At 42.4% G+C, this 23680-nt stretch overlaps 2 protein-coding genes and 1 long non-coding RNA gene across 7 annotated transcripts in view; 2 read left to right on the forward strand and 1 right to left on the reverse strand.

The window, feature by feature from the left end:
- Positions 1-1196, forward strand: part of LOC115170946 (E3 ubiquitin-protein ligase RNF130) — a 72895-nt gene extending 71699 nt beyond the window's left edge. For both annotated transcript variants that reach the window (XM_029727379.1, XM_029727387.1), the window contains exon 9: positions 211-1196. In XM_029727379.1, the coding sequence (XP_029583239.1) occupies positions 211-317 (107 nt within the window). In that variant the 3' untranslated portion in view covers positions 318-1196. The remainder of the gene's footprint in view (positions 1-210) is intronic.
- A 4174-nt stretch (positions 1197-5370) lies between these two features.
- Positions 5371-6796, reverse strand: LOC115170996 (uncharacterized). Its single transcript, XR_003871122.1, has 2 exons — positions 6736-6796; positions 5371-6502 (listed from the first exon to the last, which is right to left on the reverse strand). It is a non-coding gene; the product is annotated as an uncharacterized LOC115170996 (long non-coding RNA).
- Positions 6797-7163: 367 nt separating this feature from the next.
- LOC115170976 (TBC1 domain family member 9B) overlaps positions 7164-23680 on the forward strand; it is a 48433-nt gene continuing 31916 nt past the window's right edge. Inside the window, exons 1-7 of one of the 4 annotated variants that reach the window (XM_029727398.1) lie at positions 7165-7562; positions 13936-14046; positions 16903-17021; positions 17987-18215; positions 22030-22288; positions 22630-22837; positions 23207-23371. In XM_029727398.1, the coding sequence (XP_029583258.1) occupies positions 7445-7562; positions 13936-14046; positions 16903-17021; positions 17987-18215; positions 22030-22288; positions 22630-22837; positions 23207-23371 (1209 nt within the window). In that variant the 5' untranslated portion in view covers positions 7165-7444. Of the gene's footprint in view, positions 7563-13935; positions 14047-16902; positions 17022-17986; positions 18216-22029; positions 22289-22629; positions 22838-23206; positions 23372-23680 lie in introns of all 4 variants that reach the window. The other 3 variants (XM_029727404.1, XM_029727413.1, XM_029727419.1) reach the window with 3 other exon arrangements.

A 23680-nucleotide genomic window follows, 5' to 3' on the forward strand; every position in this document is an offset into this window, starting at 1 on the left:
CATTATTACTGAACTGTAAATGTCGATCATGGTGTCCATTCCCAGTGTCTCCTGCAATAATGTTTACAGATGTCAAGAAAAAATGATAAAGTATAAATAATACCTTTGTTTATGGTGCTAGGCATCAACTTTTCTAGATAGGTATCTTACTGACAGATGTCATGTTTCTTTGTGTCACTGACATTGACATCTTCCCATGTTTCTTTGCAGGTGGCCACTTCTTCAACCGGAACTCCCTGTCCCCACGCAGTTTGGTGTGTGAGATGGAGCTACCTGACACCCAGGCATCGCTCGACCGCTACGATGACAAGTCGTGAGGGTCGTCGCCATGGTTACGACCCCCACCCCCCCACCCCACCACACACCAAGGGACAGATGGCCTCGTACCTTCCTGCACACCTGCGAGTCATTGTGTGTGTGTGGTGGGGGGGAGGAGCGGCACAACAACCTAGATGACAACCTTGACTAACCTGTGAAACATCGACAATGACATGATATCAGATATTTTCTACCAGTGCAGAATGTACTATTGCCTGTCAAAAAGAAGAGGGGGGGATACTTGTCCTCCCTTCTCCCCCTGGTTAGATATTCAGTAAAGTCCTTCCTTGACACTTTCATTTCAACAACTGACTCTGACATCTGTTTCTAGATGCGGTAGTGGGGAATTATCCCTTTCTAGTCTTACTTTGCAGGATCTCGGCGTATCGTCCATTTGAAATGTGCTAGAAATAATAAACCACTTGTTAGTGCAGCCTACAATACATCTGTATATATGATTAACAAACCGTCATTTAATTTAGCTTCGTTTGGCAGTAAGAAAGGTCCCTTCTTCTGTAAAAGCAGCAATGGAAAAGTTTCTTCCCTGGTGGACCAGTTGGCTCAGTTGTATTTACTATGCTGCCTAAAGGACAGTGGAGAGGATATTTTGACTGGTGGGACATGTCCAGACATGCCTAGTCTCTCCCTCTATATGGCCATGCCTCAAGTGACTGGTGTAATGCACCCACCATGGTGACTGGGTTCAAGAATAAGACCAGTGGAACAATGGACATGCAGTGATGCAACATTCTGAACTCTGTGAAAAGCAGTATTACTTCCCTATAGCAAAACCAATGTCTCTGTATAAAAAAAATTAAAAATGATTTTAACCTGTACTTAAAAAAGCCTATAAAATACCCAGATCGTGTACTAATCAACCTGTGTGTGTGTGTGTGTGTGTGTGTACAGTACCAGTCAAAAGTTTGGACACACCTAAGGTTTTTATTTTTACTATTTTCTACATTTTAGAATGATAGTGAAGACGTCAAAACTATGAAATAACACATGGAATCATGTAGTAGCCAAAAAAAGTATTCGACAAATCAGAATATTTTATATTTCAGATTCTTCAAAGTAGCCACACTTTGCCTTGATGACAGCTTTGCACACCATTGTTATTCTCTCAACCAGCTTCACCTGGAATGCTTTTCCAACAGTCTTGAAGGAGTTCCCATATATGCTGAGCACTTGTTGGCTGCTTTTCCTTCAGTCTGCGGTCCAACTCATCCCGAACCATCTCAATTGGGTTGAGGTTGGGTTATTGTGAGGCTAGGTCATCTGATACAGCACTCCATCACTGTCCTTCTTGGTCAAATAGCCCTTACACAGCCTGGAGGTGTGTTTTGGGTCATTGCCCTGTTGAAAAACAAATGATAGTCTCTCTAATCGCAAACCAGATGGGATGACGTATCGCTGTGGTAGCCATGCTGGTTAAGTGTGCCTCGAATTCTAAATAAATCACTGACAGTGTCGCTAGCAAAGCTTCACGGTGTGAACCACACAAACGGAGATCATCCGTTCACCTACTCTGCGTATCACAAAGACACGGCTGTTGGAACCAAAAATCTCTAATTTGGACTAATCAGACCAAAGGACAGATTTCCACTCGTCTGATGTCCATTGCTTGTGTTTCTTGGCCCAAGCAAGTCTCTTCTTCTTATTGGTGTCCTTTAGTAGTGGTTTCTTTGCAGCAATTTGACCATGAAGTCCTGATTCAGTTTCCAACAGTTGATGTTGAGATGTGTCTGTTACTTGAACTCTGTGAAGCATTTATTTGGGCTGCAATCTGAGGTGCACTTAACTCTAATGAACTTATCCTCTGCAGCAGAGGTAACTCTAGGTCTTCCTTTCCTGTGGCGGTCCTCATGAGAGCCAGTTTCATCATAGCACTTGGTTTTTGCAACTGCACTTGAAGAAACTTTGAAAGTTCTTGAAATTTTCCGTATTAACTGAGCTTCATGTCTTAAAGTAACGATCAACTGTCGTTTCTCTTTGCTTATTTGAGCTGTTCTTGCCATAATATGGACTTAGTCCTATTTGGTAAAAGACCATCTTCTGTATACCACCCCTACCTTGTGGCAACACAACTGATTAGCTCAAAAGCATTAGGAAAGAAATTCCACTAATTAACTTAACAAGGCACACCTGTTAATTGAAATGCATTACAGGTGACTAAATCATGACGCTGGTTGAGAGAATGCCAATAATGTGCAAAGCTGTCATCAAGGCAAAGGGTGGCTACTTTGAATTATCTCAAATATAACAGATTTTGATTTGTTTAACACATTTTTGGTTACTACATAACTCCATATGTGTTATTTCATAGTTTTGATGTCTTCACTATTATTCTACAATGTAGAAAATAGTAAAAAATAAAAACCCTTGAATGAGTAGGTGTCCAAACTTTTGACTGGTACTGTGTGTGTGTGTGTGTGTGTGTGTGTGTGTGTGTGTATACACACACACACAGTATATACAATCTATATACATTATATCTCTAAACCGGCCTCTTGAAGTACTTTGTTTCCTTTCACAATCTTGTACAAGCGAATTGGGTGGAAGGGTTTGTCCTCTGTTCTTGTTGTCCCCTTGTGTTATCTTTATCTGATATTTGCGATGATGTAACGCGGGGAGGGGAGTGTGTCAGTTTCAGGTCACTGTGTTACATACAGCACTGCCTCAGCATTAAAAGTGTAATTATTGCCTACGTCCTGTTGATGCCCATTCCAATGTGTGCCGCTTCTTCCTGAAACACAGCCCAATGTTATGAACATTTCAGCTGGAGTTTGGAGAAGATTCAATTTATCTATTCAGATTAAATAAATTATTAACTTCACAGTGTGGTGAAAGTGTATGGTGATGAGCTTGATGCTCCTTTCCAATAAATAGAGGGTCTAGTGACACGATGGTCGGTGCTTGACTGCCATTTGACAAATATAAATATCCATAATAATCTAATGTAGACAAGCCTACCTGCACTGTATCTGCAAGCTGTTTGCTAGAGCGCAGATGCCAAGACCAGAGTAGGTACATATGCTATTTAATGCAACAGTTTGTGACAACTATCAGTTGTTGAAAGTGTGATAGAAACACATTGAACATTAGATTTTTATTCGGTACATGAAAACTTAAACTAAAAAGTACATTTTGTGTGCACTACGTCATCACGCTTTGACTTTTATCCGCAACAAGTCCGTTTGGTGGAAATACACCACTGTTGGGAAAATGCACATTTCCTTTGAGGATATTTGCATGAAGATCTGTTGCCAAGTGGATGGAAACCTAGCTATAGGGAGCATTCATTGGCATAATGAATTTGGGGAATGATTTGCCATTACCGTAAATTCCGGACTATAAGCCGCAAATTTTCCCACGCTTTGAACCTCGCGGCTTAAACAATGACGCAGCTAATATATGGATTTTTCCCGCTTAAATTTTTTTTTCTCAAAAAAAACACATTCTGTGACGTGCTCAGTTTTTTGGCGGCATGAAGCTTTCATTAGACCACTGAAATTGCCAAACGGGTTAAGGTCAAACAACTTTTTTGTTTACTGTTTAGATTAAATCAAGCGCTCTCAAACTTCCCATCATTCTGATTACGGTAGTCATTTTGTCACCCTCATCATGGCAAAGACACTGAGAAATGCATATGATGCAGCTTTTAAGTTGAAGGCGATTTGATCTGGCTGGAAAAGGAAATAGAGCTGCTGCACGGGAGCTTGGTCTTAATGAGTCGATGATAAGACGTTGGAAACAGCAGCGTGAGGAATTGACTCAGTGCAAAAAGACAACTAAAGCTTACTGCTAATTTTTTATTTTTTGTTACAAGCCGTGTTTCGTTAAAGCCTATTAATTTTTGATTCAAGCCGTGTTTCGTTAAAGCCTGTGAAAAGTTAATTAGTTTCAATGTACAGGTAGGCACCTGCAGGCTTACAGACGTGCGGCTTATTTATGTTCAAAATAATACTTTTTTAGAAAATGTGGCAGTACGTCCAACCGGCTTCACAACCGCAGACGATGTGTAACCACACAAGCCCAGGACTTCCACATCCAGCCTCTGTGGGATCATCTGAAACCAACCACCCAGAAAGCTGATGAACTGAGGAGTATTTCTCTGTAATATATCCCTTTCCTAGGGAAAAACTAATTCTGATTGGTTGGGCCTGGCTCCCCAAGTGGCTGGGCCTATGCCTTCCCAGGCCCATCCATGGCTGCGCCCCTGCCCAGTCAGGTCAAATCCATAGATTAGGTCCTCATTTATTTATTTCAATTGACTGATTTCCTTTTATGAACTGTAACTCAGTAAAATCTTTTAAATTGTTGGATATTGCGTTTATATTTTTGTTCAGTATACTATGTTACGTCTAGTCTGAGGCCAGGCTGAATAAAATGCATTGTTTCATTGTCATAGTTGGAGGATCACACACCATATGATCGTGTGACTCTAAGTTTAATGTTAATATAAATATTTGAGCATAAAGGCATTTCGGCCACCATTTGTAGCATAATTAATTACACCGATGCAAAAATATCCCACCACGTCGAACGAACAAATGATCAGTCGGCATTTATACAATTGTGCCGAAACTACCATCAGAGCTGTCGTGATTTGTTTTATATGGTATGACTTTACTCGCATAAAAACTGTGGAGGAAAAGTGGTTTGTGATTACATTTTCACTTAACCCATTTAATCCCAAACTTTTCCCAGACATGAACATATCCAAATCAAGTGTCATTAGTAACCCTTTGAAATAATCAATCATTCTTTTTTTACATTTTCATGTAAAAGTAGGTGAAAAAGTGTGTTTTATGGTGACTGGTGAGATAATGTTATGTATACTGAATTAACATATTTCTCCTATGCAGGCATCAAAATTCTTATATATCCCAGCCCAGTTATTAACACATGTACAACTCCGTCACTGGCAGTCCCCAGCATTGCCACTATAATGCCCCATCACATTCTAGTGTGACTATTTTACATATCAAAAGCCCTTATACAACACCGATATGAATACTGAGAGCAAAGACAAAAAAAACAATTATCAACGTATTTCAACATTGTTACTTTATTGTAACATACATTGTAACATTGTTACTTTAGTGCAACATGTATTGAAACATTAATATTTGAACTTTAACATTTGAACTTGTACTTTTGTGCAATATTCATTGTAACATTGTCATTGTGACATTTTAGTGCAACATTCACTAAACAACTGTATAGCAGTCGTGTGATTAATTCCCACTGAACATAAAGGTAACATTTAGGATAGAGGTAGCCTGTAGAATATGCATTCAAGTAGAGGCCTACACTGAACAAAATAATATAATATATATATATCATAGAGGTAGGCTTCAGTGCACGATTAGTTTGTGTATCACTATTTTGAACTACGATCAGTCAGACCTACTGTCATACAGTATGTCTTGAATCAATTGACCTTTTCCAAAAACATTTCAGTCATTTTGATTGCCTTTTTCGTTGACTTTTCTTCCTAGAGTGTTGTGCTGCTTCTCCTCACCCTTTATCGACTTTCTTTTTCAGCCCTTATTCATTCACTCTTATCTCCTTTTCTAATGTCCATGGTAAATCTTGAAGCACTCAATTTGCAGTGGCGCTTTGCATTTCTCACATGCATAGGTAGTGTGTTTGTCACAATGACGACATCTCTGGAACTGGTGCATCGTGTTGATGGGCCAGTGAGAAGCTTTGTCATATCTTGCCTGATCTTCAACAGTAGCAGCCAGTAAAGATCTCCTTCCATGGCTCAGTGGTTTCGTGCCTAACTGTAGCATATTTGGGCTGTATACTATGCAGTTTGGAATCACATCGGTGGCAGACCTCTTCGATCGTTTTAACACTCAATCTTTATTTTTGACCACCCGCAGCTTCCCTTGGCTCTTCTGACTGGACTCCCGGGCGGGTAGAGGATCTTGGCTCTTCATTATCAACAATGGGGGGCGTCATCACTGATAACGTTGTTCCTGTCATGATATGTTTGCATAGGATCAGCATTCAACAGCCTGGCTGGCAAATGGCCTGTCCATATCTTACCCATCGCTACCACAATCACTGAGGACAGCATCTTTCTCATTATGAGGAATAACTGCAATGTTTGCATGCCTTGTCTGGGCAGTCACCTAGATCCAACATATCCAGAATTTGACTCAAAGTGAAACTAAAAGAAAGAACAGAGTAGAAAGTTAGGTAGAACAAGAACTATGTATGTGTATACCAAGATGCACTGTTATCCCACCGGTCACTACTGTTGCCGTCAATATGTTTACACATTCTATGACAACACTGAACAAAGTTGAGTAATTGCAAATGCATATATCAATACTAGACACCTTAAATATGATGTGTACCAATTATCTTTGCCCTATCTTCATGTTAACATACTTTACTAACCTTTTGTTTGTGAGCTTTGATGCAGCCATTCTCTTCTCATGGTGCAACCAGGAAGTGAACAGCTCTGGTCATGTGACAATTTACACTAAACGTTTGACACTGCATATATTTCATTGAGACCCTTTATTATTTCAATATTTGGTGGGAATGCATTGACACATCATTCAGTAAAATGTTTAGAGCCTTATAACTGAAAACGTTTTTTACGGTCACTATTGTGACTGATGGGATTAAATAGGTTAAATGAATACAGTGAGCCAAGCAGCGACGCAATATACACTATGATATGAACGTACAGTGGACGTGTTTACTTAAAAGTAGAAAGCGACCAGTTTCAAGGGTTGTCACTAGTTATCCCAGCCACAAAGTAATAAACCCAGGCTATTTCTATAATTACTCTTCTTAAAAGTGAATGTTAAACCTAACCTTAACCACACCACTGCTAACCCTAACGTTAAATCAATACCAAAAAGTTAAAGTTTTGTTTTCATCAATTTTTACGATACAAACATTTGACTTTGTGGCTGTGGTAACTAGTGGAAACCGTTTCCGAGTAGACACCAGCAGAGCAACCAGCTGCACAGACGGACATGAACTCAAAACTGCAGGGAACACGTCTGCAAAACATGCTTGAGTAAAGTCGTTTACCGTACACTTTGCTCCATAATATCCAATAATAAGTGTGTAATTTGGAAAAAGCTTATTCAAAATGTGGATAACTCCAGGGGAGGTGTTGCTTGCCAACGCTCTGTGGGTGAGCGAAAGGGCGAACCCCTTCTTCATTCTCCAGAGGAGAAAGGGCCATGGCAAAGGAGGGGGCATCACTGGTAACTATACAATAACATTATTTGGTTTACAATTGCTCTCATGTTTCTGATTTTCGAAATTTGTGTTGGCTAATGTAATGATGGCTTTAGCTAATGTTATCTAGAAAGCTTGATGTGTTAGCAAGGTAGCTAGCGCGCAGGCTAGCTGTTGATGTTGACGTGTAAAGCGGAGCTGGCTAACCAAGCTAGCGCGTTGTTTTTTCTTCGTCTGCAGCTACTACTAACTAACATCGTTGATAGGTTTTATTTGCTGGAAGTATATGCATTTTCCCACATGCATCACTAAACAGTACACACAGCTAGTAAACTATGTCAGCCTAACCAACCCAATACTGTTTGATTGCGGAGCTTAATTCGGGGCGTTCTTGCGTATAGGTATTTCTGCATTTTAGGAACGCCCCCTCCAGCATACAATTAGTTCCTTCATGAACGCCCCCATCTCCCGAACATCCCATTGGTTCCTGCATGAACGAAAACCTGCTCTCATCAACAGAACTGCCGTAAAACAGTGCAGGGGGGGCGAAGGCCACTGTCTTACCTGCGTCGCTCCCTCTAGTTCCTCTGGTACAGAGCAGGCGGGGGCAAAACTGTGCTAGCCAACCGTGTGAGCACAAGGTGTCGCTCCCGCCTATTGTGTATCGGAGTCCCCAATAACAAGCAAGCTAACGTTAGTTCTTCGCTCCCACCTGCTAAAGGACACTGTCTGCCGTTGTCGCCTTCGACTATTGTTCTTCTGTGGATTTTATCGCCTGTTGGCAGCCAACGTTATGGTACCTACTGTACTGTACTGTACTGACCGTTATGGCAGTCAAGCAATTGCATTCCGCCAAGAGTCGTTTACAATCAAGTCCTGTAGTGGCCACAATGTATCAATAAATAATCTTATTTGAATGCCTAGCAATCAGCACGTACATTGTTTAAAGGAGTGGTTCTCAACTGGTTTTGCTTGGGGACCCACATTTGACAATGACAATTGAGTCGCTACCCAGTATTATGGACTGTTGATAATTGCATTTTGTAAATGTTGTATTGCTGCTGCCTTGTTGGGCAGGCTTCACTTGCAAAATCACGGTTTACCCTTATGGTGTTAAAGTCATTACACAGCCATGTTAACTGAGAAAACATTTATAATTTCAAGAATAAGCCATTTTAATTAGGAGACCAGTTCAGTAGTGGGATGTAATACATTATCAGACTCAGAACATGACGTCAAAACCAGTCCAATAATGTTAATGAACAGTAACACATAATAATAGTAATAGGAATTCTTAATCATCAATTACCATGTGAATAGTTTCACAACCTTAAGTTTTTTTTTAAAGGTGTACGTTTTTAACCAGTTTAATAAAATGTAATATGAATGTCAGTATTAATTAACAATAATACTTAACATAGTGAACAACAACTCATTAACCAGTTTATTTATTGTGTGTGTGTGTGTGTGTGTGTGTGTGTGTGTGTGTGTGTGTGTGTGTGTGTGTGTGTGTGTGGCCTATCAGTGGTAAAGCTGGGGGTGTTTCTTCAGTTTGATAAGTTTATTGAAGCCAGGGGTGACGGTTGACAGGGCAACTCGGAGGTCTTGCTGGCTGTCCAGTTTGTTTCTGCTTTTAGTTTTCATCACGGCCATAGCAGAGAAGCCACTTTCACACAGATAAGTAGTGCTGAACGGTAGCATGATTCTGATTGCATGACAGAAGAGAGCAGGATATTTTCCCACGATGCTGCACCAGAACGGTGGCCGTGTCATTTCCGGGAAGCGCATGCTCAGTCTGCGATCAAATGATAGCTCCACCAGCTGATCCTCTTCATTGCTTGGCAACGTGACGCTTCCCATCTCCACCCGAAAGGGGAGATTGGAATCCAGTCGTCTTGTCTCCTGTTCTCCGGGAAGTAGTCGCAAAACATTCCCTGCAGCTTGACAAGATGCTGTTTAATGTTTTTTGCAGTGTGTTGCCGTGCGCTTTGTTGATCAGACTCTGAATCTCGAAATCAGCATTGGGAAACATGTCAATACTCCCGTGAGAAGCATGATTTGCCCAAACGGTAAGCTTCATCTTGAAGGCATCCACTTTGTCCCTCTGTTCAAATTGACTTTGCATTGGCACATGAGCGAATTCAGAAGATCAAAAATATCTGCCAGGTAGTCAACCTGTGCGAGCCATTCCTCACAATGGAAATGTTCGGGCAGAGATTGCTGCGTTTTCTTTCGGAAAACAAGTAATCTCTGCTCGAAGCTCATAAAAGCGACCCAACAATTTACCCCTGGAAAGCCAGCGGATCTCTGCATGATAAAGCGCCTGCTGGTGCTCGCTCCCCATATCCCTGCAGAATGCCTGGAAACACCTGCTTTTCGTAGAACTCTTTTTGATATAGTTGACCCACTTGATCACATCCTGGAGAGTGGTGTGGAGCTCAATCACCTTGTCCTTCGCTGGCAAAGCCTCCCTGTGTAGGAAGCAGTGGTTCCACGTCGCACTTGGTGCTCTCTCCAGGATCCGCTTTCCCGTCATGGCAGCTGCCCCATCAGTGGTCACACCGACGCACCCATCCCAGGCCAGTCCCACGGAGCCCAGGTGCATATCCACTGTGTTAAAGACCGCCTCTGCGGTGGTGGTGGTGGGCAAATCAGCACTAAAAAGGACCCGCTCCTCGAAGTTATTATCCCAGACGTGTCTGACATAGACCATTAGAATTGCATGGTGAGCCACATCTGTGGATTCATCAAGCTACTGTGGGTAATGGCCATTTTCACTGATGCGCTCTGATGTCTGGCCCGTTATGTCCTCAGACATGTGCTTGATTCTCCTTCTCATGGTGTCATTGGATAGAGGTATAGTTTTAAGTTTGTTGGCAGCTGACTCTCCCAAGATTTCAGTGCACATATCAAACGCAGCAGGGAGTATGAAATCCTCTGCGCTGGTGTGGGCTTTTTTGGACTTAGCAATACACTGGGGTACAAGGTATGATGCGCAAAGTGCCTTTTCTTGTACTGTGCATACGTTCTTCAATGAGTCTTGTGAGGCCACCAGATATCGATATCTTAAAAAAAAAAAAAGTTAGCTGTCTTATCTTTGTGACTTGGATGCTTGGTGTCCAGATGCCTTTTCAGTTTGGAGGGTTTCATGCTCTCATTAGCTAACAGCTTGTTGCATAGGACGCACTGCGGTCTACACTCACCCTGCCTGTCTTCTATATATGTAAAACCATATTTGATGAAGCCGGGGTCGTATTTTCTCTTCTAGACAGGGACTGTGTTGTCTGCCTTTTTGTTGACATTGGAAGCAGCAGTAGATGTAGAGGGAGATGCACGTTTTAAAAACGTGTCCGTGATTTTACTCTGACAGCTAGGGCTGGGTGGTATACCGGCATTTGAATGTTTGGTTTGATAAATTTGATACACCATTGGTAATGTCCATTTTTATAGTTTACTTCACTGCTTAATAAGTCATCTCTCTCCTCTCTTTCTCTCCATGCCACTTTCCACACAGACCTAGCCACGCCCCCTGTCACTCAAGGAGCGCATTTGATGTTCCTCAACCACGAGACACTTGCGTTCAGTCTGCATGGTCAATGCAGCGCATGCAAAAATGTTGATGACAACAATGCTGTTTTCACTTTGCCTCTTAATATAAATCCACTAGTGTTCTATAATGACACTATTAGTTTGTGTTTCTTAGATCAGCAAACAGCTAGTTTGTCTTTTCTTAGCAAGTTGCCCTAAATCTTGTGAGACGCTAATGCTAATAGCTAGCTAATGTACTGAGTAAGAGCAAACGTAGCTAGCTAATACAGCCTGGTAATACCAGTGATGGTGTAGACCTGAATTTGTTTTGATTGAAGTTGAATTGAACAGTATAAAACAATCAGAATGGAGAAAGACTCATTGGAATCACTTAGAATGTATGTGTTGCCACCTTAGGATCACTCACTACTCATAAAGCAAATGTACAACTTTTATTATTCAAAACTAAATACCATCATACTGTCCAAAAAAACTGACAGCTAGCCAACATGAGTTAAATGACAGCTAACTATCCACACGTGCAATACCTGCGGAACACATCTGTATAGTTAGCAATCAAGATATATGTCAGAAGATGATGGGGGGGGTGTATTAGTCAGTGAGTGTGTGCAGCGCGCAAACCCTCCAAGTCCGAACGTAGCTAGCCATTTCACCACTGCCGACGTGCTGCACGTGTAAAGTCAGCAACAATAAGCGGTGCAGCGCACACACGCCTGTGTGTAGCGGTAACATTGTGAAATTCAGCAACAGTATGCGGTGAGGCCGTATCCTTTCAAAATGAAAGGTTTGGTGTGGCGGTTACCTTAAATATTTTTTATTTAAAAAAAGTATATTGCACATGTCCCACGACCCCTTAAAATCCTCCCGTGATGGGGTCACGACCCCCCCCCCCCCCCCCCCCCCCCCCCCCCCAGTTGAGAATCCCTGGTTTAAAGCACATTTTTACAAGCCTCAGTCATAAATGACCACTCCAATAAGCCCCCTATGGTGAACGACGTGAATGGAAGGCCCGTAGAATCATGACTCTTTCGAGTTTTCAGTTCACCGGTAGGGGGTCCTTTGTGCTCTTGGCATTACTGATTCAAATGAACGAAATTAGTCAAAATATTTGTTCTTTTGACTGAACGAGTTGAACAGATTAGAGTCAGTAAAAAGAGCTGAACTTCCCATCACTAGTTTCTGCAGATGCATTAATGCCCACATGCAGGAACTCCCCGAATTGCGGACCGCAATTGCACCCTTCTCAACCAACCTGAGACCTGAGTCTAGCTAGCCCTGTCATATGACCAAAACAATGGAAGTTGGATTAGCCTCCCGTATTGAATTTGGATGCTATCATAAAACACCAGATATAGCTATCTTCAGTTATTCTAGTAACTAAGGGAATAACAATGTCATGTAATAAAAAAACTATTTCATATTAAAGAGCTCTTTTAGAAAATGTAGGTTAGGTAGCTAGCTACTTCAACAGATATGATTTAATTAAATTACTACTAAATTAGACCCAATCACTCCCATCTGAAAGACTACCCAGACGTCCTCAAGTCAAGTCTCATTTTAAAGAGCCGAAGAACAAGCCGATTAGCATGTGTTTCTTTCTGTTTCTTATTATAAATTCAGTTTTGGAGGTGCGTTTCCTGACCGATTCCGCATTTGGTTGATAATGTTTATATTTCACTTCCTCCAAATCCTCAGAATGAATCTAAGATAACAATTAATTACAGATTTATCGAGTTATGTTTTTGCCGAGGATGTTTTAGTTGCGCAGTTTTACATCTAAGATGTTTGGTGCAGTATTTCTCAAGTAAAAAAATGTGATGTTATGTAAACAAAGTCGGGTTGCTGGGCATGTCTGTTGCTGTCTATGCTATTTGATAGAGAGCAATCACTGCAGCTGTTTACACCATGTTAGTGGGCAAATGCATCTTCAAATCAAAACTCAGTTTTAGATGAGACTGACTTTATGACCAAAATTATCCTATTTAGACTTTGTATTCAATTTTGACACTAGAATAACTGTTTCTGGCTCATGTCGATGCCACATGGGCCGTTTTGAAAGGGATGTGTTGCTTTTAAAGGCAGTCGATCTTTAAAGTTACTCAACATAAGTTGTCTTTCATTCACAAGAGTTTGACATTTCCCTTCGATGTAGATATTCTTCCCCAAGTCCCTGTCTGTATTAGCCACAGCATCACTGCCGCTGTTTTGCTGAACAGTTCTAGGAACATAATTCTTATACTAGCTTACAGTACACCAGCCACATGAAGGCCGTAAAATGTAGGTTATGAAATAGTACATCATGTAGAAATGCTTGAGGTGTATGTGTGCGTGTGTTTGAATGTCTGGCTTTGGGCCAGCAGGCGTCGGACTTCCTCAAGCTTAACAAACAGATGTCAGTTCAGATCATAGCCAAATAACCTTTGTTTACCCAGCTTAAAAGTCATCCATGCAAATTAAGGACTCCTCCATCCAGCAATACAATATTTTGGAGGATTGACCTGTAGTCACCTATTGGGATTCCTGATTGACCTGTAGTCATCTATTGGGATTCCTGTAGGCCTATAATCTCAACTAGTCAGTTGAAACATTATAGTGAGATACTGCATTAGTATGGGTAGCCTAGTGGTTAAGAGCATTGGGCCAGTAACCTGAAGGTCACTGGTTCAAATCCCGAGCCGACTTGATGAAAAATCTGTCTGTGTCCTTGAGCAAAGGCACTTAACCCTAATTGCTACTGTAAGTAGTTCTGGATATTGGATAAGAGCGTCTGCTAAGTGACTCAAATGTAAATCGTGTTGTAAGGGGCATACATCGAATAGTAGCCTGACTTGTTGTGCTGCTTTTCTTCAGGCTTGTTGGTGGGCACCATGGATGTTGTCCTGGACTCCAGTGCCAGAGTGGCTCCCTATAGGATCCTGCACCAGACAGGGGACTCACAGATCTTCTGCAGCATCGCATGTGGTGGGTGCAAAACCATGCCATGACACCTCTGAATATTCTGGGACAGACTCATTTATTTGAAGCTAGCCTATTTAATTAAAACTGAATAAAAGTGCTAGACCTATATAAATGTGATCCATTATCATCAGGTGTTAAGAGACCTCTCCTTGATCTGCAATGTTCTACGTTTATCCCATAGATATTACAACCAGTAGATAGTGATAGCTCTGACATCATCCACGTATATTCCTATGGAAAACTCCCGAGGGCGCATGAAGCCGGAAGTATTTCAATTTGAAGCGTGCCATGTTGCTGAATGGCACCAAAAACGCGAAGGATCATGGGGAAAGTGGCTGTAACTAGCAAAGGATCATGGTTGAAGTTGTCGTTTTCATCCTGCCAGAGAGAGTCAACCTTAATGTCTATGGCATGAGGCCGCGAGCCTCCTCGTAGCCTGCGAGCCTCCTCATAGTCTCACGGCCTGTGATTGGTCTGTGTCAGACAAGTCTCCCTTTAGTTTTCACTCTGCAAATAATCACTCAAATATCAGTGGGTCGATTACAAAAAAGTAGCTGAGAGCCCGACTTACCATTTATGTATTTAGTAAATAAGTAGTGAAACACTATTGAGTAGAATTTGTGGTAGTGATGAATAATATTTAGGGCTCCCGAGTGGCGCAGTGGTCTAAGGCACTGCATCTCAGTGCTATAGGCGTCATTACAGACCCTGGTTTGATCCCGAGCTGTATCACAACCGATCGGGAGTCCCATAGGGCGGTGCACAATTGGCCCAGCGCCGTCCGGGTTAGGGGAGGGTTTGGCCGGGGTAGGCCGTCATTGTAAAATAAGAATTAGTTCTTAACTGTATATACGTTGTTTTTTTTTATATATATATATGAGGGAGTGGGAGTGGCGCCATCTGGTGGTGACTAGAAACAATTGCATGATAAGACCTATTATAAATTGATGGACTCGTGACTCCGACTCGACTCGTACTTCAGCCATAGGGACTCGACTTGGACTCGAGCACAGGGACTTGAGATTTAGTGACTCTGATACAACATTGCTTTACGATATCAAGATTCACCTATGCTAGCTGCACTAAAGCACTCTGGCTTGAAGTTTACCATAGGTACAGATCCCCCAATGCTAACCTCAACCATCAGTGGGGGAAATGCTAAACTGACCCAGGGTCCTAACTAGGGCCAAACCCTATACCGACTAAACCACACCTAGACCCACTAAACCACCCCCACTAAACCACACCTACAATGTATTCGGAAAGTATTCATACGCCTTAACTTTTTCCACATTTTGTTACGTTACAGCCTTATTCTAAAATGGATGACTAAGTTTCTTCCCTCATCAATATGCACACAATACCCCTTAATGACAGGTTTTTAGAAATGTTTGCAAATGTACATTGAGGGAAAAAAGTACTTTTTCCCCTCACAGTATAAAAAAAAAATATATAGAAATATCACATTTACATAAGTATTCAGACCCTTTACTCAGCACTTTGATGCACCTTTGGCAGCAATTACAGTCTAGAGTCTTCTTGGGTATGACAAAACAAATTTAGGGAGTTTCTCCCATTCTTCTCTGCTGATCCTCTCAAGCTCTGTCAGGTTGGATGGGGAGTGTCGCTGCACAGCTTTTTTCAGGTCTCCAGAGATGTCCAAGTCCAGGCTCTGGCTGGGCCACTCAAGGACATTCAGAGACTTGTCCTGAAGCCATTGCTGTGTTGTCTTGACTGTGTGCTTAGGATCGTTGTCCTGTTCGAAGGTGAACCGCCCAAGTTTGAGGTTCCGAGCGCTCTGGAGAAGGTTTTCATCAAGGATCTCTCAGTACTTTGCTTCATTCATCTTTCCCTCAATATGGACTAGTCTCCCAGTCTCTGCAGCTGAAAAACATCCCCCACAGCATGATGTTTCCAGCACCATGCTTCACCATAGGAATGGTGCCAGGTTTCCTCCAGACGTGATGCTTGACATTCAGGCTAAAGAGTGCAATCTTGGTTTCATCAGAGCAGAAAATCTTGCTTCTCATGGTCTGAGAGTCTTTAAGTGCCTTTTGGCAAACTCCTAAGTGGGCTGTCATGTGCCTTTTACTGAGGAGTGGCTTTCGTCTGGCCACTCTACTATGAAGGCCTGATTGGTGGAGTTCTGCAGGGATGGTTGTCCTTCTGGAAGGTTCTCCAATCTCCACAGAGGAACTCTGGAGCTCTGTCACAGTGCCCATCGGGTTCTTGGTCACCTCCCTGACCAAGGCCTTTTCCCCCCGTTTGCTCAGGCGGCCAGCTCTAGGAAGAGTCTTGGTGGTTCCAAACTTTTTCCATTTAAGAATGATGGGGGCCACTGTGTTCTTGGGGACCTTCAATGCTGCAGACATGTTTTGGTACTCTTCCCCAGATCTGTGCCTCGACACAATCCTGTCTCTGAGCTCTACTGACAATTCCTTCAACCTCATTGCTTGGTTTTTGCTCTGACATGCACTGTCAAGTGTGGGACCTTATATAGACAGGTGTGTGCCTTTCCAAATCATGTCCAATCATCTGAATTTACCACAGGTGGACTCCAATCAAGTTGTAGAAACATCTCAGGGATGATCAATGGAAGCAGGATGTCTCATAGCGAAGATTCTGAATACTTTTTTGTATTTCTGTTTTTTATTTGTAATAAATTAGCAGCATTTCTTTTTTGTTGTTGTGATTTTTGAATATATGGCTGTAACGTAACATAATGTGGAAAACTGGAAGGGGTCTGAATACTTTCCGAATGCACTGTATACCCACTAAACCACACCTGTACCCTCTAAAGCACACCTGTACCCGATTTCTACCTTTGTGTTGATGTGGGGAAATACTGTGTTTTCCCAGGCTCCTCCCGGAAGGAGATCACAGAGCATTGGGAGTGGCTGGAGACCAACCTGCTCCAGACACTCTCCATTTTCGACAACAACGAAGAAATCACCACCTTCGTCAAGGGGAAGATCTCGGTAGGCACTGCTGCCACAAAGTATAGTTCAACCTCATAGAATTAGAACAAATTAGAATTCAATGATCATACCCTGTTATGTCCTAGCAAATTGTTGCTCCTTCGTTAAGCTACTGACTCAGTTCCTCCACTAAATGCAGATATATGCATCATTGTCACTTTAATGTAAACTAGAGGCCTTCGCAGGTCCAAAAAGTTTGACCCGTTCCAAAATGAACCTGGGTCTTTTCCATCCGCACCCATACGTACATTTTTTTAAATATAGAGACCCATTCCGAATTGACCTGATGTCAACTAGACCCGTTCTGGATAGACCTGGTTCAGTCCCGGTCCGATCCGTGTGAAGGAAGCAGCAGAAAAGTCCATTTTTAGCTACTTTATTAACCGGAGCTGATAAAGCGCAAGGGAGAGGAGGTAGAGAGAGGTAACGCTCTAGTAGGGGCCGTGCTGTGTGTGTAGGTTGCTGTGAGTGTGAGCGAGTGACACAGCAACAGGAAGGGAGGGAGAGACAGCAACCAACCAAGCCGACTTGCCCTACAGTAGACTAAAAGCTGCCATAGCTAGATTATTTATCATCCAAAATGATTACGTAGTACCTCCTCTTGACTGCCTCAAACCGGGAGAAGCTAGTTAAGCTAGCCATGTAGGCTAATTGAGGCTGCATGTGCTTTCTTGTTCTACACAGTTACAAACAACAACCCATTCAAAATATAAAGTAGCAGCCTACCTGTTGGCTCTTGTTTGTTGTAGCCTATTATTCTCCTCTAACTTTTAATTCCATCAATTTAATTCCAATTTCCATTGATCAGATATCTCCTAACTTTTGCCTATTGCTGCTTTGATGACTTATGATTGGCTAACAACAAGCTACACGCGCCACTCGTGAAAAACAAGAGCAGCAGCATAAATAATACAATTTCTCTCTGTCTATATATATTGTAACAGAACCTAACTCCCTCCATCTAGGGCATCATCGCCGAGGAGAACAAGAGCAAGGCTGCCCTGGAGGATGAGGACTCTGGCAAGTTCCGCGAGGCTGAGCTGAAGATGAGGAAGCTGTTTGGCATGCCCGGCGAGGAGAAGCTGGTCAACTACTACTCCTGTAGCTACTGGAAGGGCCGTGTGCCCCGGCAGGGCTGGGTCTACCTTAGCGTCAACCACCTCTGCTTCTACTCCCTCCTCCTGGGGAAAGAAGGTGGGTGTGGAGCAGGGTTTCCGTTAGCTGTAAATGCAGAGTAAAATTATTTATTTTTATACAACATTTTTTTATATATATATATATATATATATATATATATATACACACACACACACACACACACGAGAATAGACTGACGACTTTCAGAAGAAAGTTCTTTGTTTCAGGACAACAGTTTTCAGCTGTGCTAACACAATTGCAAAAGGGTTTTCTAATGATCAATTAGCCTTTTAAAATGATAAACTTGGATTAGCTAACACAACGTGCCATTGGAACACAGGAGTGATGGTTGCTGATAATGGGCCTCTGTACGCCTCTGTAGATATTCCATATAAAATCTGCCATTTCCAGCTACAATAGTCATTTACAACATTAACAATGTCTACACTGTATTTCTGATCAATTTGATGCTATTTTAATGGACAAAAAATGTGATTTTCTTTCAAAAACAAGGACATTTCTAAGTGACCCCAAACGTGTGTGTGTGTGTGTATATACAGTGGATATAGAAAGTCTACACATCCCTGTTAAAATGCCAGGTTTTTGTGATATAAAAGAATGAGATAAAGATAAATCATGTCAGAACTTTTTCTACTGTTAATGTGACCTATAATGTGAACAATTCAATTGAAAAACAAACTGAAATCTTCCGGGGGGGGGGGGGAAATGAAAAATAAAAACCTTACAATAACCTGGTTGCATAAGTGTGCACACCCTCTTATAACTGGGGATGTGGCTGTGTTCAGAATTAACCAATCACATTCAAACTCATGTTAAATAGAAGTCATTACACACCTGCCATCATTTAAAGTGACTGATTAATCACAAATAAAGTTCAGCTGTTCTAGTAGGGTTTACCTGACATTTTCTTAGTTGCATCTCAGAGCAAAAGCCATGGTCCGCAGAGAGCTTCCAAAGCATCAGAGGGATCTCATTGTTGAAAGATATCAGTCAGGAGAAGGGTACAAAAGAATTTCCAAAGCGTTACATATACCATGGAACACAGTGAAGACAGTCATCATCAAGTGGAGAAAATATGGCACCCCAGAGACATTACCAAGAACTGCACCTCCCTCCAAAATGTATGAAAAGACGACGAGAAAACTGGTCAGGGAGGCTTCCAAGAGGCCTACAGCAACATTAAAGGAACTGCAGGAATTTCTGGCAAGTACTGGCTGTGTGCTACATGTGACAACAATCTCCCGTATTCCTCATATGAATGGGCTATGGGGTAGGGTGGCAAGACGGAAGCCTTTTCTTACAATGAAAAACATCCAAGCCCGGCTGAAGTTTGCAAAAACAAACATCAAGTCCCCCAAAAGCACGTGGGAAAATGTGTTGTGGTCTGATGAAACCAAGGTTGAACTTTTTGGCCATAATTCCAAAAGGTATGTTTGGTGCAAAAACAACACTGCACATCACCCAAAGAACTCCATACCCACAGTGAAGCATGGTGGTGGCAGCATCATGCTTTGTGGCTGTTTTTCTTCAGCTGGAACCGGGGCCTTAGTCAGGGTGGAGGGAATTATGAACAGTTCCAAATACCAGGCAATTTTGGCACAAAACCTTCAGGCATCCGTTAGAAAGCTGAAGATTAAGAGGAAGTTCACCTTTCAGCACGACAACGACCCAAAGCACACATCCAAATCCACGAAAGCATGGCTTCACCAGAAGAAGATTAACATTTTGGAATGGCCCAGCCAGAGCCCAGACCTGAATCCAATTGAACATCTCTGGGGTGATCTGAAGAGGGCTGTGCACAGGAGATGTCCTCGCAATCTGACAGATTTGGAGCGCTTTTGCAAAGAAGAGTGGGCAAATATTGCTACATCAAGATGTGTCATGCTAATAGACTCCTACCCAAAAGGACTGAGTGCTGTAATAAAATCAAAAGGTGCTTCAACAAAGTATTAGTTTAAGGGTGTGCACACTTATGCAACCAGGTTATTGTGAGTTTTTTTTATTTTTTCCCCCTCAAAGATTTGTTTGTTTTTCAATTGAATTGTTCACGTTATAGGTCACATTAAAGGTGGAAAAAGTTCTGACATGATTTCTTTGTCTCATTATTTTACATCACAAAAACCTGGCATTTTAACAGGGGTGTATAGACTTTTTAAATCCACTGTATGTGTGTGTCAAAATTGTTGCTAGCCAAATTATCAACAACAAAAAAATCCATAGCTAAATAATGCTTTGTATTAATTGGTGGAAATACCAGATGATGTGTTCCAACTTCATAGGCAAATATACTTCATAGGATAATAAATCCTCAAGCTGCTTGGAAATTAGTTTTGGGTGTGTGCCTTTTTAAAAAAATGTTTACTCAGGCAAAAGATGCAAGGTCCTCATAATGGACTTCAGCCAGGTGTACCCTGACTGGGCAAAATTTGTGAAGATTGTGTTGATTATACCTGTTTCCAGTGTGCCGGCCGAGAATGGGGTTCTTTCTCCTAAACAGAGTAAAGACGGCCTCAAGATTGCGCTTTCTTGAGGACAAAGTAATGATGCTGATGTAAACGCATGTAAATTATAGGCAAATTGTGTTCGTCAGGTCCGTTACTAGCAGTTCTACTGCAGCCCTAGGCAAAATCAACATATGCCGCCCATGTATAGTATCAAGATTTGGAATGGATTGATAGAGTAATGTGTATCATGCACAATTGGTGCATTTCAGTTCAGCTTATTCAGTAGCACTTGGAAATGAAACATCATTGCCAACTTTTCACATCGGACTGTTACAATGTTGCAATCACTAGGCAGCCAACTGCCTATAGTAGGAAACCGAGTTGTTATCAACGCTAAATCGCAGCGGGAGTTGGGTGGGCCGTGCCAGTCATGGCAAGAAGAGATCCAGCTTTTGTCAAATGTAGCTAACCATTTTCTTAACCATTTTCTTAACCTGTTAATTCTCCTGACCTGCTGCTTAAGTTCTGCTAACCTGCTACGAAAAGTCAAATCTGACTGCTGGATCCCTTCTAGCCATGACCGGCCCTGGTGTTCGTAAACAGACATATTTGATTTATTAGGCCTAATTAAAATGTTCATGCCTAGGCTAAATTAAATTAGAGAAGCCTAGATTGTATTTGAAAACAGCTGTGTTTTTATTAATTGAAATTGTCATACAAATAGCCTATAGGACATGTTGTTTGCAAATGTATTACTATGTAGGCATCTAAGCAAAACATTATTTTATGATTATAGCAGGGAAGAAATGTCATGTTGGTATAAGAACATTACAGGCTCATTTCTATGCTGTTAAGATGAATTACAATAATGTAAATGTAATTTTGAGCATCGTGGGTGGACGCCCTAATGCGTTACACACCCAATGCATATGGACGTCTGGTAAATTAAAATCCTAACGGAAACCCTGGTGTGTGCATGCATGTGTGTCTGACAATGAAAGCAATGCACTGTATGTGGGCAGTGATCTTATGAGATGACAGAAGAAGAGAATGAGGCTTAGAGAGTGTGTGTTAGCGTGTATGTTGAGGAATGTGATTGACTCATAGTGAATAGCCTCACTTCAATGTTGCAGCACCAACCGCCAACACAATTCTGTACTAATTCAATCCTCTAAGATAGCATTCTATGAATCCTACTGTTTCTGCCCCTCTACTGAACACCTATCTCTCCCTGCTCCCTGCCCCCAAGGACTCCTTCCTTTGCTTTCTCGCCCTCTTCTCTTCCCGTCTTAATCTGTCTTTTTCTATGCTGTATCTCCCTCTGTCTCTCACCCTCTTTTCTGGGACAAGTAAAAAATTTTTTGTGAGAAGCGTCTGCTAAATGATCTTCCCCACTCCCCTTATAGTGACCCTGGTGGTGCAGTGGACGGAGGTCATCCGCCTGGAGAAGAACGCCACGCTGCTGTTCCCGGAGAGTGTGCGGGTGAGCACGCGGCACACGGAGCACTACTTCTCCATGTTCCTCAACGTTAACGACACCTTCAAGCTCATGGAGCAGCTGGCCACCATCGCCATGCGCCAGCTGCTGGACAACGAAGGCTTCGCCGCCGACCACTCGCTGCCCAAGGCCTGCAAGACGCTCAAGAATGTCTCGGCACTGAAGAGGTAGGAGGGTTCAAGAGTAAGGAATGTCCTGTTTTTTTCTGACCATTAAAAAAATGTGGTATTTTAGACAACTGTTTTCACTGAAATGAAGTGGTACTTCCAAGAATGTGTCTTTTAACCCTCTAGAGAACAGGTGTAGACAATTCAGGTCCCAACACACCTGATTTAGCTAATAAAGGTCCTCAATGTAGCAGTCCGTTTCTGCATCTCACCAATACATCACTTTTGAGGGTATAGTTCTCGACAGTTCATATTTTTAGTGTATATATTTACTCTATCTGTAGTTTTTCTTCGTTTTGTTCATTTACTCTCTTCCACTCACGCTTGGATGTCAACTACAGGGACCTGGACGCACGGGCCAAGAATGAACGTTACCGGGCGCTGTTCCGCCTGACCCAGGACGAGCGCCTGGACGGACACACAGACTGCACGCTGTGGACTCCCTTTGCCAAGATGCACATCGTGGGCCAGCTGTTTGTCTCCAACAACTACATCTGCTTCTGCAGCCGTGAGGAGGACCTCTGTCAGCTCATCATCCCCCTCAGAGAGGTGCCTACACACACAACCCAACGCAAAGCACGAGCCCTCTCTTTCTTGTGTTTCCTGCCTCCTTTCTCTTTCCCCCTCTTTTCCATATATCCTGCATCCCTCTTTCCTATTCTCTCATTTTAATTTTCTCTCTTTCACTCTCACTTTCTTACCCTGTATCTGTCTTTCTGTTTTTCATGGGGGACATAACATACCCTCATTGTGGGATGTGCCTAATGTTCTTAAAGTTGTACATTAGTTATCTTTCCTTCGCTCTCTTCCCCTCCCTCTCACCCCCCTCTGTTTATCTCTCCTCTCTCCTCCTTCCACCCCATCTCTCTCTTCTACCCTTCTCTGTCTCTCCTCCCTTCCCTCCATCCCGCTCTCTAGGTGTCCATTGTGGAGAAGGCAGACAGCAGCAGCGTCTTGCCCTGCCCCGTGTCCATCAGCACCAAGAACAAGATGACCTTCCTCTTCGCCAACCTCAAGGACCGCGACTTCCTGGTCCAGCGCATCTCCGACTTCCTGCAGCGCACCCCTGAAAGTGGCCATTCGGTGAGCCAATCAGAGGGGAGGTGTGCTGTTTGGGTCTACCCTTTGAGCTAGGCTTGGGCTAGGCTTTACCTTCATGCCAACTTTGTGCCATACCGGGATGTTTGGTAATGCACAAGGGGTGCTGTTTTCAAACCCAATGCTAACAAGTACATGTTAAAGCCCATAGAGAATGCTACCTAAATGCTAACGAGCACATTGCGAACATTTTGTACAGTTCCTGACCTAAACTATACAAGTAACAAAAAAATGCTACTCACAGTTTGCTGCACACACAAAACAAATATTAGCCAGCAAGGCTCTTGGTCAAGG

The sequence above is a fragment of the Salmo trutta genome, chromosome 3, assembly GCF_901001165.1.
Source record: "Salmo trutta chromosome 3, fSalTru1.1, whole genome shotgun sequence".
Lineage (NCBI taxonomy): Eukaryota > Metazoa > Chordata > Actinopteri > Salmoniformes > Salmonidae > Salmo > Salmo trutta.